This window comes from Rattus rattus, chromosome 1 (assembly GCF_011064425.1).
Source record: "Rattus rattus isolate New Zealand chromosome 1, Rrattus_CSIRO_v1, whole genome shotgun sequence".
Taxonomy (NCBI): Eukaryota; Metazoa; Chordata; class Mammalia; order Rodentia; family Muridae; genus Rattus; species Rattus rattus.
The window spans coordinates 107909105-107921849 of NC_046154.1; the positions used below are offsets into that span (position 1 = coordinate 107909105).

A 12745-nucleotide genomic window follows, 5' to 3' on the forward strand; every position below is an offset into this window, starting at 1 on the left:
CTGTATACACTAAAAATTATTATTTTTTTTTGAGACCCGGTATTACAATGTAGCCCAGGCTGGATTGGAACAGGAGCCCCTCAACTCCAGCTTCCTTTGTGCTTCAGTTCTACGTGAAGCACCAGGCTGTATTTTTGTTTTAGATAACTATACTTAGAAAAATATAGTTCAGCCAGAATACAATAGTAAAATGACCAGGTATGTCAACTCTATTGCTTGTTTTAAAAGGATTCAGTTGTAAGACAGATATCGTGCCTCTTGCATAAACATTAGGTTGTGGGGTGTTTTGTTTTGTTTGTTTTTGCTAGCCTGAAACTGACTATATAGTGTAGTCTCTGAACTTCCGATAGTCCTGTCAGGGGAGTGTTGAGATTAAGCGTGCAGCTGTGTGCCTTTTGCCTGACTTAAGCAGTGTCGTGTACTGAACAGAGCTAGTCAAGCACTCTATCAATTAAGTCACATCCCCAGCCCTCAAACATTGGTTTTGCTACTAGCTTAATTATGAAATTTATGGTTAAGCACATTGATTTCCCGAGTGCTTCTTATTCCACCTCCCATCCCCTTTAAATTTGGTTTAGGGACTCATCTGGCATGGGCTGGCAGAGAAAGTATTACGTAGCAGAGGATGAACTTCTGAACCTCTTGCCTGCAAGTGTTGAGATCACAACGGTGCACACAACACACAGCTCTCTCCTACTATTCTAATGCCAAATATTGTTTTCATCTTGCAAGCAAAATATGGTTTAGAAGGTCACCTGTTTTGCAGCACGAAGAGGAGGGTCGCTGCTAGTATTTGATATCCGTGTTCCCTTTTAACTTTAGCATCCCTAAGTAGGGTTCTTTTCCTCGACCTATTTTCACGAACTTACACTCGGTGTTGATTCTTGTAACGCTTAACAGTAACCGGATTTTAGAAAAGCTTTTGTGCCTTAAAAACCACCGGGTTACAACATTAGTCATTTCGGACTGTTTGGATTCTCTCCACACTATCCTTTTCTCGGGTTCGATGCTAGATTTTCCAGAATGAGAATTGAACCTCTCATTTTGTTCTGACCCAATTGTGTGTGTGTGTTTTGTGGCCTCCAACACCTAGAGTGTTTGCTTCCAGGAGGCATTCTCGGGTTGGCCCAGAATCAGGGCAAGCAGCGACTCTCCACCCTGCCCTGGCCTCCGGTTGTTCCGCAGACCTTGCACTCGCCCGGACCGCGGCCGCCGAAGCCTCAGCTTGCTGCAGCACTGCACTGGCGGTCGTCAGCCCCACACCCGGCCTTTGTACGTGCGCCCAGGCGTGCCAGCGCACCCGGCACGTGACCCCGCCGAACGTGGCATTGTGTTATCACGTGACCCAGGTGCGTACGCGACGGAGCGGGCTGCGAAGATGGCGGACGACGAGGCCGAGCAGGAGCGCCTGAGCGGTGGCAGCTGCGCGGCGGAGCTGCGGCGCCTGGGCGAGCGGCTGCAGGAGCTGGAGCGGCGGCTGTGCGAGAGCCGGGAGCCCGCGGTGGAGGCCGCCGCCGCCTACTGCCGGCAGCTGTGCCAGGTGAGCCCCTCCCCCTACGTGGGCCTCAGCGGCCGGAGCGCGGGCGGTCCGCGCCTTTGTGTTCAGCGGCCCGACTGGGCCGGCCAGCCTCGGGCTCCGTGCACGCTCCCGGGCTGCGCCGCGGGCGCCCAGCTAGCCGTCGCGCGCCAGTCCCTGTCCCGGCCGCGGCGCGCAGTCGCTCGGCCTTTGTTGTTGGGTTAGGCTGCGACCGTAGGGTCTTTGTTGATGTTCTTGAGCCAATCCCGCCGGACCTGCAAGCTGGGAGTGGCGGCGGCGTCTGCGCTGCGGCCGTAGCTGCTGGCTGCTCTCCGCGGTGCAAAGGAGCTGTCACCGTTCCGTAGTCAGTTGTCCCTTGGGGGCGGCTTTTCCAGTGCCTGTTTCGCCTTTACGTTCCGGAAGAGTACGATTTCCGGCCCCCCATGCATCCCCACCCTCACATTTCTTGGGTTCTTTCCTGTTAAGTGTCTTTAGTTGACAAGGGATTTGTGCTTGGGTCAGTTTTAGACCTTTCCATTCTTTTCTTGCCCAAGGACATTGCTTTTCAGCAACATGTTCTAGCTAGGGTTTAGAATGCATCCTAAATGACAGAAATCAATAGTTTGGGTTTACATCTGGTCTTAACCATGACTTCCCCCAGTTAATGTGTGGAGATTCCAAGGAGCTGCTGCTGGCTATGGAGTGAGTACATCGATTAAATTGCCTAGTTGAGGAGGCCGTTTTTAACATGAAGAGTGGACCTAATGGATGTGTCATTCTTGAGGTTTTGTTTTGGAAACACTGAAATTTGAACAATGGTGGAGCAGTTTAGCATTTTACAGTTAACAGCTTCCAGATTCTGAAATCTTTCTTTATAGGATCAGATATAGGGTTTCTGTTCACATACAGAAGAGTCTCCATTGCTATATGTACTTTATGCTCATGCATTATTCGATGGTTCATTCTTTTTTAAAAAGATATATAGGATCAAGGATGAGTTGTCTACAAATATATGCAGTCAGAAAGTTCATCAGGTAAGATAACGGATCCAGAGGCAGCATTAGAGAGTCAATGTTTTAAACCTTAGTATTAAAGAATCTTTGAAATTTGCTATTTTCTCTGTCCTGAAATCGCCTATCTCTTACTAGGTCTTTATATGCAGAAAACTTATTTTAAACCTGAGAAATTATTTTAGTAGGATTTACAGATAAGGCTTTCATTTATAAGTGGAGTCCACTTCTGGGGTGAGACTTGTTTTGAGACGGTCTTACCGTGTTCTCCTTGCTGGCATTTAATTTTGGGTAGTCCTCTTACTTACCATCCTCTTACCTCTTACCATCCCAAATACTAGGATTACAGATCTGTGACACAATGACCAGTTTGGAGTCAGCTTTTTAATCTGGGGGGGGGGTGTCTATTTTAGATCGGAGTATTAATTTCTTAGTAGAGTCCACTGATGGTTTTTAAAGATTGATAATATTGGGAAAATGAAGCCTCATGCAATGAAGACTACAGGGTTCTCTTTCATTTTTGAGACTGATAGAAAAGTATCAATGTGTGTGTTTAAAATGGTACTAGGGATTTAGCTGAGGGACTCTAGGTACCATCACCAGCTTTCACATCACTTCTTTTTGTTTGTTTATTGTTTTGTTTTTTTCAAGACAGGATGTGTGTGTGTGTGTGTGTGTGTGTGTGTGTGTGTGTGTGTCTCCCTGGCTGTTCTGTAGTCCAGGCTGGCCTTGAACACACAGGTTCACCTGCTCCCCTCACCCACGCCCCTCCCCAGTGCTTGAATTAAAGGCATGTGCCACCACTGCCTGGCCTTTTAAAGTTACTTCTAATGAATAAAACAGTTTAAAAATAATTTCCTATAGTGGTTTTATTAAGTAATATAATAAGTCATTAAGGTATATAAATCATTTTTTTTATTAATTTGTTGATACAAATCGAATAGTAATGAAATAATCATTAGTGGTTTTCAAAAAATTACAAGTAGTAATTCCTATTGAGGACATATTGGCCTCAAACTCTGTGGACCTTAAACCTTAGCATTTCCTGTTTCCGACTCACAGTGCGGGCATTCCAAGTGTGTCCCATGTTGTTGGGTGTTAGTCCATGCTGAGGGTCAAACCCAGTGTCTCTTGGGTGCTAGGCTTGTTATCTAAAGATTAGTTTATGCTCCCTGTTCCCAAGTTACAAATTATAAAAGTGGTCTCTAGATCTCTAGTCCTGCATTTAGGAGGCTGAGGCAGGCAGGTCAGAGTTGAAGGCCACCCTGGGCTACATAGTGAGTTTCAGGTTGTAGTAGGAGACAGAAGAGAGAGTTAGGGTTGCACTCTAACTCAGACTCTTTAGAATGCTGTCTGGATATCTACCTTACTTAACATGGGATTCAATGTTAGATGCAGGAGGAGCCAGGAATTAAGTCTTGTTTTCTAACCTTGGAATTACCATTCAACATTTTTCATGTCTTTCTCCTGTAGACCTGAGCTGTCCACATGCTCCAAGAATGCCAGGATAAATAAACTTTTTGGCAGTCACTGGACTTCAGAGCTAATATTCTGTCAGCATTGAGGCTCAGTTGTTTTAAAGTCCTCAATTTTGAGCTTATTTATTTAAAGATTGTTCTGTTATATTTACATTTATTTGTGTGTCTGTGTGTGTCTTATGTGTGCATGTGCCATAGCATGCAGAGGTGAGAGGAAAGCTTGCAGGAGTTCCTGTCTCAGTCAGGGTTTCCATCCCTGCACCAACACCATGGCCAAGAAGCAGGTTGGGGAGGAAAGGGTTTATTCAGCTTACACTTCCACATTGCTGGTCATCACCAAAGCAAGTCAGGACTGAACTCAAGCAGGTCAGGAAGCAGGAGCTGATGCAGAGGCCATGGAGGGATGTTACTTACTGGCTTGCTCAGCTTGCTGTCTTACAGAACTGAGGACTACCAGCCCAGGGATGGCCTCACCCACAATGGGTCCTCCCCCTTTGATCACTAATTGAGAAAATGCCTTATGGCTTGATCTTATGGAGGCATTTCCTTAAGGGATGCTCCTTTCTCTGTGATATCTCAAGCTTGTGTCAAGTGGACACACAAAACCAGCCAGTACAGTCGACCCCTTGTCAACTTGACATACAAACACATCACTATTAGGCCTCAACCCTTTCTCATTCTTCCCCCAAATCTTAACGTTAAAAGTCTCACAGTCTTTACAATTTCTCCCATATTTAAAAATTTCATACTTTAAAATATCCAATCTCTTTTAAAATTCAAAGTCTTTTTATATTTCAAAGTCTCTTAACTGTGGGCTCTACTAAAATACTTTGTTCCTTCAAGAGGGAAAAATATTAGGGCACAGTCACAATCAAAATCAAACTTGAACCGTCCAATGTCTGGGATCTACTCATAATCTTCTGGGCTCAAAGGGATGGTATCCCTTCTCCGGCTCTGCCCTCTGTATCACTCTAAGCTCAGGTCGATCCACTCCACTGATGCTGCTGTTCTTGGTGATCATCCCATGGTACTGGCATCTCCAAGCACTAGGGTCTTCCAGTGCAACTAGGCTTCACTAACAGCCGATTATAGGCTCTTTTCATAGTGCCAACCCTCAAATCCTTTGCATGACCCCTTTTGCGCTGGGCCATCGGCTGGAACTGAAACTGCACCTTCACCAATGGCCTTCCATGGCCTCTCACAGTGCCCAGCCTCAGCTGTTCTTCATGACCCCTTCATGCCTTCAAACCAGTACTACCTGGTGATTCTTTTTTTTTTTTTTTTTTTTTTTTTGGTTTTTTTTTTCGAGCTGGGGACCGAACCCAGGGCCTTTGCACTTCCTAGGCAAGCGCTCTACCACTGAGCTAAATCCCCAACCCTACCTGGTGATTCTTACACATTACCAAGTCCAGCTGCAGCACGAGGTACAACCTTGGCTATCTTTGGAACACAGCTTCTTTGTGCTCTCAGAAAACACTTCCCAGAAGATTTCACCTCAGTGATGCTGGTCTCTTCTTAATCACCACTAATTTCTTAGTTCCAGCTAACCAGCATCAGTTGTCCCAGTAACACGAAGATTTTGTTTTCTACTAAAAGATTTTCGTTTTCTGGTATTTTATTAATCACAGTTGATTCTTCAGCTCCAGCTAACCAAAATCATAGAATCTTTACAATAAAAAAAGCAATGGCCCTGATAAGAGTCTTTAGTCTTCCCTCTGAAATTTCACAAGCCAGGCCTCCATCTTCTGCATTGTTTTCAACATCATCTTCCAAGCTCCTACAGAACACCCCACAGAGCTCCTGACATCCAATGGCTCTTCTAGCCCAAAGTCCTTCCATAATCCTCCCCAAAACATGGTCAGGATGTCACAGGAATACCCCACTATGCTGGTATCAATCTGTCTTAGTCAGGGTTTCTATTCCTGCACAAACACCATGACCAAAAAGCAAGTTGGGGAGGAAAGGGTTTATTCAGCTTACACCTCCACATTGCTGGTCATCACCAAAGCAAGTCAGGACTGGAACTCAAGCAGGTCAGGAAGCAGGAGCTAATGTAGAGGTCGTGGAGGGATGTTACTTACTGGCTTGCTTCCCCTGGCTTGCTCAGCTTGCTCTCTTATAGAACCCAAGACCGCCAGCCCAGGGATGGCACCACCTACAATGGGCTGGGTCCTCCCCTCTTGATCACTAGTTGAGAAAATGCCTTACAGCTGGGTCTCTTGGAGGCATTTCCTCAAGGGAGGCTCCTTTCTTTGATAATTCCAGCTTGTGTCAAGTACAGTTCTCTTCTACCTTGTGGGAGCCAGAGATCAAACTCAGGCCTTTACTGAATTCTCCATCTTGCTAGCCTGGTTTTTATTTATATATTATTTAAAAAATACTTTTAAAGGCTTCATTTTATCTTATGTATATGGTGATTTGCCTGCATTTATGTCTGTATCCTGTGTACAGTGTCCTCAGAAGCTGGAAAGAGTGTCAAATCCTTTGAACCTCGTGGGGTGGTCTCTTCAACCACCATGGCCAGCAGAGTAACAAGCCAAGGGATGCCACAGTTCAACAGGTCTAAACATCAGGACTGGCCTTAAGTAGTTTATTTTAGACATACTTAAGCACAGCACAGTTTGGCAAAAGGTTTCTCTGTGATACTTGATTCAATTCCATGTGTACAATAAAGTTTTAAGACTGCATCTAAACTCCTTGAACATAAGACACCTTTCATAAAGATAGGTTCTATAGATTAACAAACTCACAGTAAGAGGCGTGGTCACCAGACTATTACCCACATCCACTCCTGGCCTTCAGGGCAGATAAGAGGATTATGCATTCCTTCCTTTGATGGGACAACCCCAGGAGTTTGACATTCCTGGTTCCTTAGTGCTTATCTGTGATCATAAGAACCTCCTTGCCTTCCATAGGACCTGGAGCTGCAGGCAGGAGAGTGCTGGGTTCCTGCCTCAGGTCCTCTTCAAAAGCAACATGTGCTTTTACCACTGAACCCTTCTCTTTAGCCCTGCTTACTTCTAAATTATCATCATCACCAGCAGCAGCAGCAGCATTGTATGTTTCTGCATGTGTTTGTAAATGCAGTGAAAGTCTGATACTACTTTCAAGATAGGCTTGTCTGTCCACAGCGGGATCCAGGATCAGTTTCAGATGGTCAGGTTTGTGTGGCAAGCACCTTTACTTGCAGTGCCATTCCTACAGCTCTGTATTTTAAGCTTAAGCCAGGTCCCTACATTCTAGAATCTGAGGCAGAAAGATTGCTGAGTTCTAGACCAGCTAGGGGAACCTGTCTCAAAATAACAACAACAGCAAAAATCCCAATAATATCAAAAACCAATTCCCAATTCCCGATTCCCTTCTCTTCCCTTTCCTCCCCCCACCATTTAAAACAAAACAAAACAAAGCAAAACAAAACACAGTCTCAAAATGCACATAAGCTGCCTGGGTCTTCCTGCCTTGGCCTAAGTGCTGGAGTTATAGTAAGTACAGACCACCGTGGGCCGGTGGCTCCATTGCTTTCCTCCTCCCTTCACTCAAGGTAATCGTACATTTCTGTGGGATAGTATGTTACTGTTGTGTTTATATAGTGAATCAGGGTGATTGACAGCTCCGTCACCTCAAAACATCAATAGTTTTCTTTATAATGAAGTCATTTATATCCCCGAGTCTAGCTAGCTATTTTGAAAAACACATTAGACGATTACTGTTACTCCAACATGTACTAGGGCGTCCTACGTAGTTGTAAGTTTGTACTATTATTAAGTTCCGTTTGTTTCCTCTTTCCCAAGTCTCCGGCTCCACAGTTCTGGTTCTGTATATGACTGAGATGACTTGTTTTGTGCTTCTGTGTTGGGTTCATTGAACCGAACTTCATGTCTTCCAGTTTAGTCCCTGTTTTTGTAGATGACAGGATTTCACCATTTTATTGCGGAATAGGATTCCATTGTGCACGTTGCTCACATTTTCTTATCCATTTATCACTGATGAGCACTTGGTTAATTTCCTATCTTGATTGTTTTCAATAGTCTCCACTGATCCTGACGTGGATGGATAACACACTGATTTCATTTCCTTTGGATGTGGACCCAGCATTGAGGCTTTGGCTCTTAGGGGATTTTTGTTTTTAAGTTCATCTTTTTGGTAATAACCATTGACTGGTGTGAGGGGATCCCATGGTGTTACTCTTTTTATTTTTACTTTTTTCATTTGAACCCAGGACCTTGCAGAAACTAAGCAATCATTTCCAATCAGCTAGCCTCAATACCAGCCTTCTCATTGTGGTTTTAGTTGGCATTTTTCCTAATAGTTAGTGGAGTTCAGGACTTTAAAAAAAAAAAAATACATATATAGATTCTTCTGAGAACCTTCTATTAGGTCTTTTTTTTTTTAAATTTATGAGTTAGATTTTTTTTAAATTTTTTGTTTGTTTGGATTATTTATATTCTGGATATTAAGGCCTTGTTAGAAGTACAGTTTGTAAAACCCCTTTTTCCTCCATTCAGAAGGTTCTCTTTTTCTTGTTTCTCTCCTGTATAGAAAGTTCTGCAGAGGCCTTTAGCTGGATGTAACACCAGCTACCTATTTTTGCTTTTAGAGTTATATGCAAAAGGCCCACACCCAGTATGTATAGGCCTCTTGTAGTAGTTTTATAGTTTATGCTGAAGTCCTTAATCTACTTTGAGTTGTTTTGTATATAGTGAGAGAAAGCATTTCAGCTTGATTTTTCTCCTTACGGATGTTGGATTTTCCCAGTTCGCTTACTGAGGACAGTATCCACCCCTAATTCATTTTCTTGGCACCATATAGAACATTAGTTAGCTGTAGATGTGTGAGCTAAAGATGAATTTGTTTACATTTTGAATTTTTACCTTAACAGGAGTTGTGCTAGAGAATACAGTGAACACACAAAACTAGAAATTGCTTATGAGGATGAGCAATTTCTAATTGATGCCGAAGGCCCTGGCCTCTATGTCACCCTCTTTCCCTGCTATGCATGTGAAGAGGAAAAAATAGCTTCAAGTTTTACTTGATGGGAGGAGTGCAGAGTAGTAGAACATGGACTTTCAAGAGAACCTGTTGTAGATCTTTAATTTTCCTGTTATTTGAAAGTTAGCATATATTTATTTTTATGTAACTGTAGTATTTAATTATGTTCCATAGTTTCTTAACATTGGCTTACAGTGAGATCACAGGATTCCTCAGGGACTGTGTGTTACATTGTTTCAGAATAATTTCTCTAGTTACTGATATAAAATCTGGCCATCTAGATGGAGGGTTTTGAATGGTACTGACTGTACTTTTATTGACTACTTACTATTATGGGTGGCCATGATTCCTGGTTTCAAGTACCTAACAATCTCTGGAAGACTGACAAGTAATTTTGAATGTGATTTGTATTTTTTATTTCTAAGATGAATACAGTATAATGGGAAGTTATTTGTTTAGGAATTTAAATAGAAACATTCCAGCAGGGTTCTTAAAGGCTCTTTAAGATAATTATTCACTGAAAAAGAAGCCAATTTAGTTGAAGAGTGGTTTGCTTGGGTATAATGTTTGCTAACAATGTACACTGGGCTGGTTGACTGGTTGATTGTGACTGTTTCAAGACTTTGTTTTTAAACATTTTATTTGTTTTGACTGTATTGGGGATTGAACCCTAGGCAAGTGCTTTACCACTGAGCCGTATCCCCACCTAGCCTCTGTTTTAAAGATTAAATTGGAGTTTTAAAACTGTCATAAAACACACACACACACACACACACACACACACACACACACACACACAGAGAGAGAGAGAGAGAGAGAGAGAGAGAGATTGATTTTCATTTTTTGTGGTAGTGCCATTTAGTCTTAAAATCTTGGGCTCTGAGTTCCTGAAGTAGCTAGCTGTAGGAGTCCTGTCCTTGGATATTTGTCCTCTTCCCAGAAAAGAACTGTGCTGTTGAGGAACGGTGAATGGGAGGGGTTTTTGCATTTAGATAACTAAGTCACAGCAGCATAGCCAGCTAGAAACTGGTTCGGGTAAAAACACTACGAATTTAAATGTGGTTTATACCGAGCATGAGAGTTAACAGACTTCCTACTTAGCACAGTTGCAAGCAATTACTTAAACAGCTGTTTACAGCTGTCTGCCACTGGGTCTCAGCCACTTGGCTGAGCTAAGTGTAAAGCAGTTCTGAAGTCTGGAGACCTAGCAGGGCTCCAATGCAGATTACATAGTAAATAAAAAAAAAAAAAATCTGTGGCTTGGAGTGGTGGCCCTCAGCCTCAGTGAGGAAGCTGAGCAGGGGATGATTGCTGTGAATTTGAGGCCAGCCTGGGCAACATGATAAGACATCCCCTCTCCAGCTGACATAGTTGAAAAACTGAACTTTTCTTTTTCCTTTCTTCTTTGAAACAGTCTCATTCTGCAGTGCTTGTCTGGCTAGAACTTGCTGTGTAGACCAGGTTGACTTCAGCCACCCAGATATCATCTGGATATGCCTTTCAGCTACTGGATTAAAGAAATTTTGAAATTTCTTTGTTCTGTTTTGTTTTTTGAGCCAGGGCTTCTCTGTGTAGCCTTGGCTGTTCTGAAACTCAGTCTTTAGATGAACTCTGACACACACTCTCCACCCCTGCCCCCCAAGTTCTGGGATTAAAGGAGAAGGAATGAATCATTTAAGCCAGGAATTGTGGTTTGTGCCTTAATCCTAACATTCTAGAGAAGAGGATGGAGGAGAGCTCAAGGCTAGCGCAGGTGGGGAGGGACTGCTTGCTGCTCTTCCAGAGGACTCTAGTTCACTTCCCAGCACCCAAGTTGGGTGACTCATAACCTTCTGTAACCCCTGCTCCTGGGGATCCAGTGTCCTCTTGCCTTCGTGGTCATCTACACATGTGACATACATTCACACATGTAAAAATGAAAGTAAAGCATTCTTAAAAGACAAAAATACATCATTTATAGCTAAGGACCTACGTTTAGATATTATAGGAGATGCAAGAGACTATAGTACACTATTAATACAACAAAATTTTATTACCACTTCATTATGATCATCACAGCCAGGATGCTGTGATACACAGCATCATTAAATTACAAAATAGTTTCCCTTTTGCATACTGAGAGGTAGAAGTAGGGCCTTGTGTCAGCTAGGCAAGCCCTTTACCACTGTGCTGCATTCCCAGCCCTGACTTGTTTTATGTGTGTTTATTTCACTCAAAAATACTATCTAGATAATAATTTCATAGCAAATCATATAACTCTTTGGCTTTGTGTTTTACCTGCTCAGGTGTAATGATTAGTCTCATCTCTCAGTGTAAACTGTGGTGTGAAATACTGTCTAAGAAAATAAAAATAAACAAAACCCCAACAACAATAAAAGCTGCCTAATAATGGTGTTCTGGAATTGTGTTTAACTAGGTAATTATTGGTAGATATTTAGGAGAGTAAGGGTTTATCAATTTATTAAATTTTATTGTGATTATTTTTGTGTGTTTGGTACGTATGTACCATGTACGTATGTGTACCGTGCATTCCTGGTGCCCATGGGGGCTAGAAAGGGCTTTGGATGCAACTCAGTGGTAGAGTCTTTGACTAGAAGGACAAAAGCTTTAATCTATAATTTTTAGAAATATAAGGGCAAAGTGTTTGAAATTGTGTAAAAATGTTCCTTAAGAAACTAGCCTAATTTTGATTATTAGAGGCTATCTCAATGTGAAGAACACATTAAATCAGAATATAAGACAGCTTGCTTCTTAATTAGTGATAATTGCTTTAGGTATTGAGGGAATAACTGGCCATCATTTAAAAACTTAATGTTCATGGAAAATACTTTAACTGTTCATAATTAGTGTGTTTTTGCATACTGAAGACATTAAATACTGTAAGGGTCCATGATTTGCTGAATATGATGCCTTGGACTCAAATAGTATGTGAACACAAAGAGTGTTTTATTCTGCAGAAGTCCAACGTGCTGGGGTCGCCCATTACCAACATAGGGAGACACCCAAGTGAGCTCGCAGGCCAGATTTAAAGCATGTTAGGGGATTCCAGGGTAGGTGACTTTATCTGGGGCCTGGGAACTGTTGCTGACCCTTGTCCTTGTCTTAGGCCAGGTGGCAGGGCAGCTTCTGAGGTCAGGACTTACTTGGAATTGCCCAGTTCTTGGAAACAGATTTAGTCTTAGTCTCCTGAACTGCCAGTTTGAAGCTTGTCATGGAGTTAGCCTAGCCTTCTCATTACCACCTTTTCGAATGTGCTTATGTCAATTTTAGCAAAGAAGAAAACTTGAGCAAACTTCTCCTGCTGCCCTATACATTTTGGTCTGAAATTAAAAGAACGGATGAGAAAAGTGTTCTGTAGCTGTCCTTACACCCTTGTTTCTTGCTTTATTGACTTTGCAGTGCTGGGGAGCCCAACCTGCGCCTTGCTCTTGCTGGAAGTTCTCCAGCAGCGATTTACAGCCTCAGCCCCAGAAACCTTCCCTTACAGTACCAGGAGCAGGAGCTTGTTCTGAGCCAGGCGGCAGTGTGGCCTGGAGCTTGCTGTGCAGCAGAGGGGGATGAGCTTGAGATCTTGGCCCTCCCACTTCACCTCCCAAGTGCTCCTCTAGTATTTCCGGTTGAACCTCAGAAGAAAAATGTTGCTTTTCCCTCTAACTTTGTATTACAAGAAAATTAATGCTCTCTAAAGAGTGATCAATACAGTGTTTTGCAGGATGGGTAAAGAGAAGGAAAATTTTTTGGGAAACAAGTGT

The 12745-nt window shown here is 42.9% G+C and overlaps 1 protein-coding gene across 1 annotated transcript in view; it reads left to right on the forward strand.

Annotated features, from left to right (window-relative positions):
* Positions 1–1363: 1363 nt before the first annotated feature.
* Znf292 (zinc finger protein 292) overlaps positions 1364–12745 on the forward strand; it is a 77428-nt gene continuing 66046 nt past the window's right edge. The window contains exon 1 of the mRNA XM_032904517.1: positions 1364–1540. Coding sequence (XP_032760408.1) covers positions 1379–1540 — 162 coding nt within the window. The 5' untranslated portion in view covers positions 1364–1378. The remainder of the gene's footprint in view (positions 1541–12745) is intronic.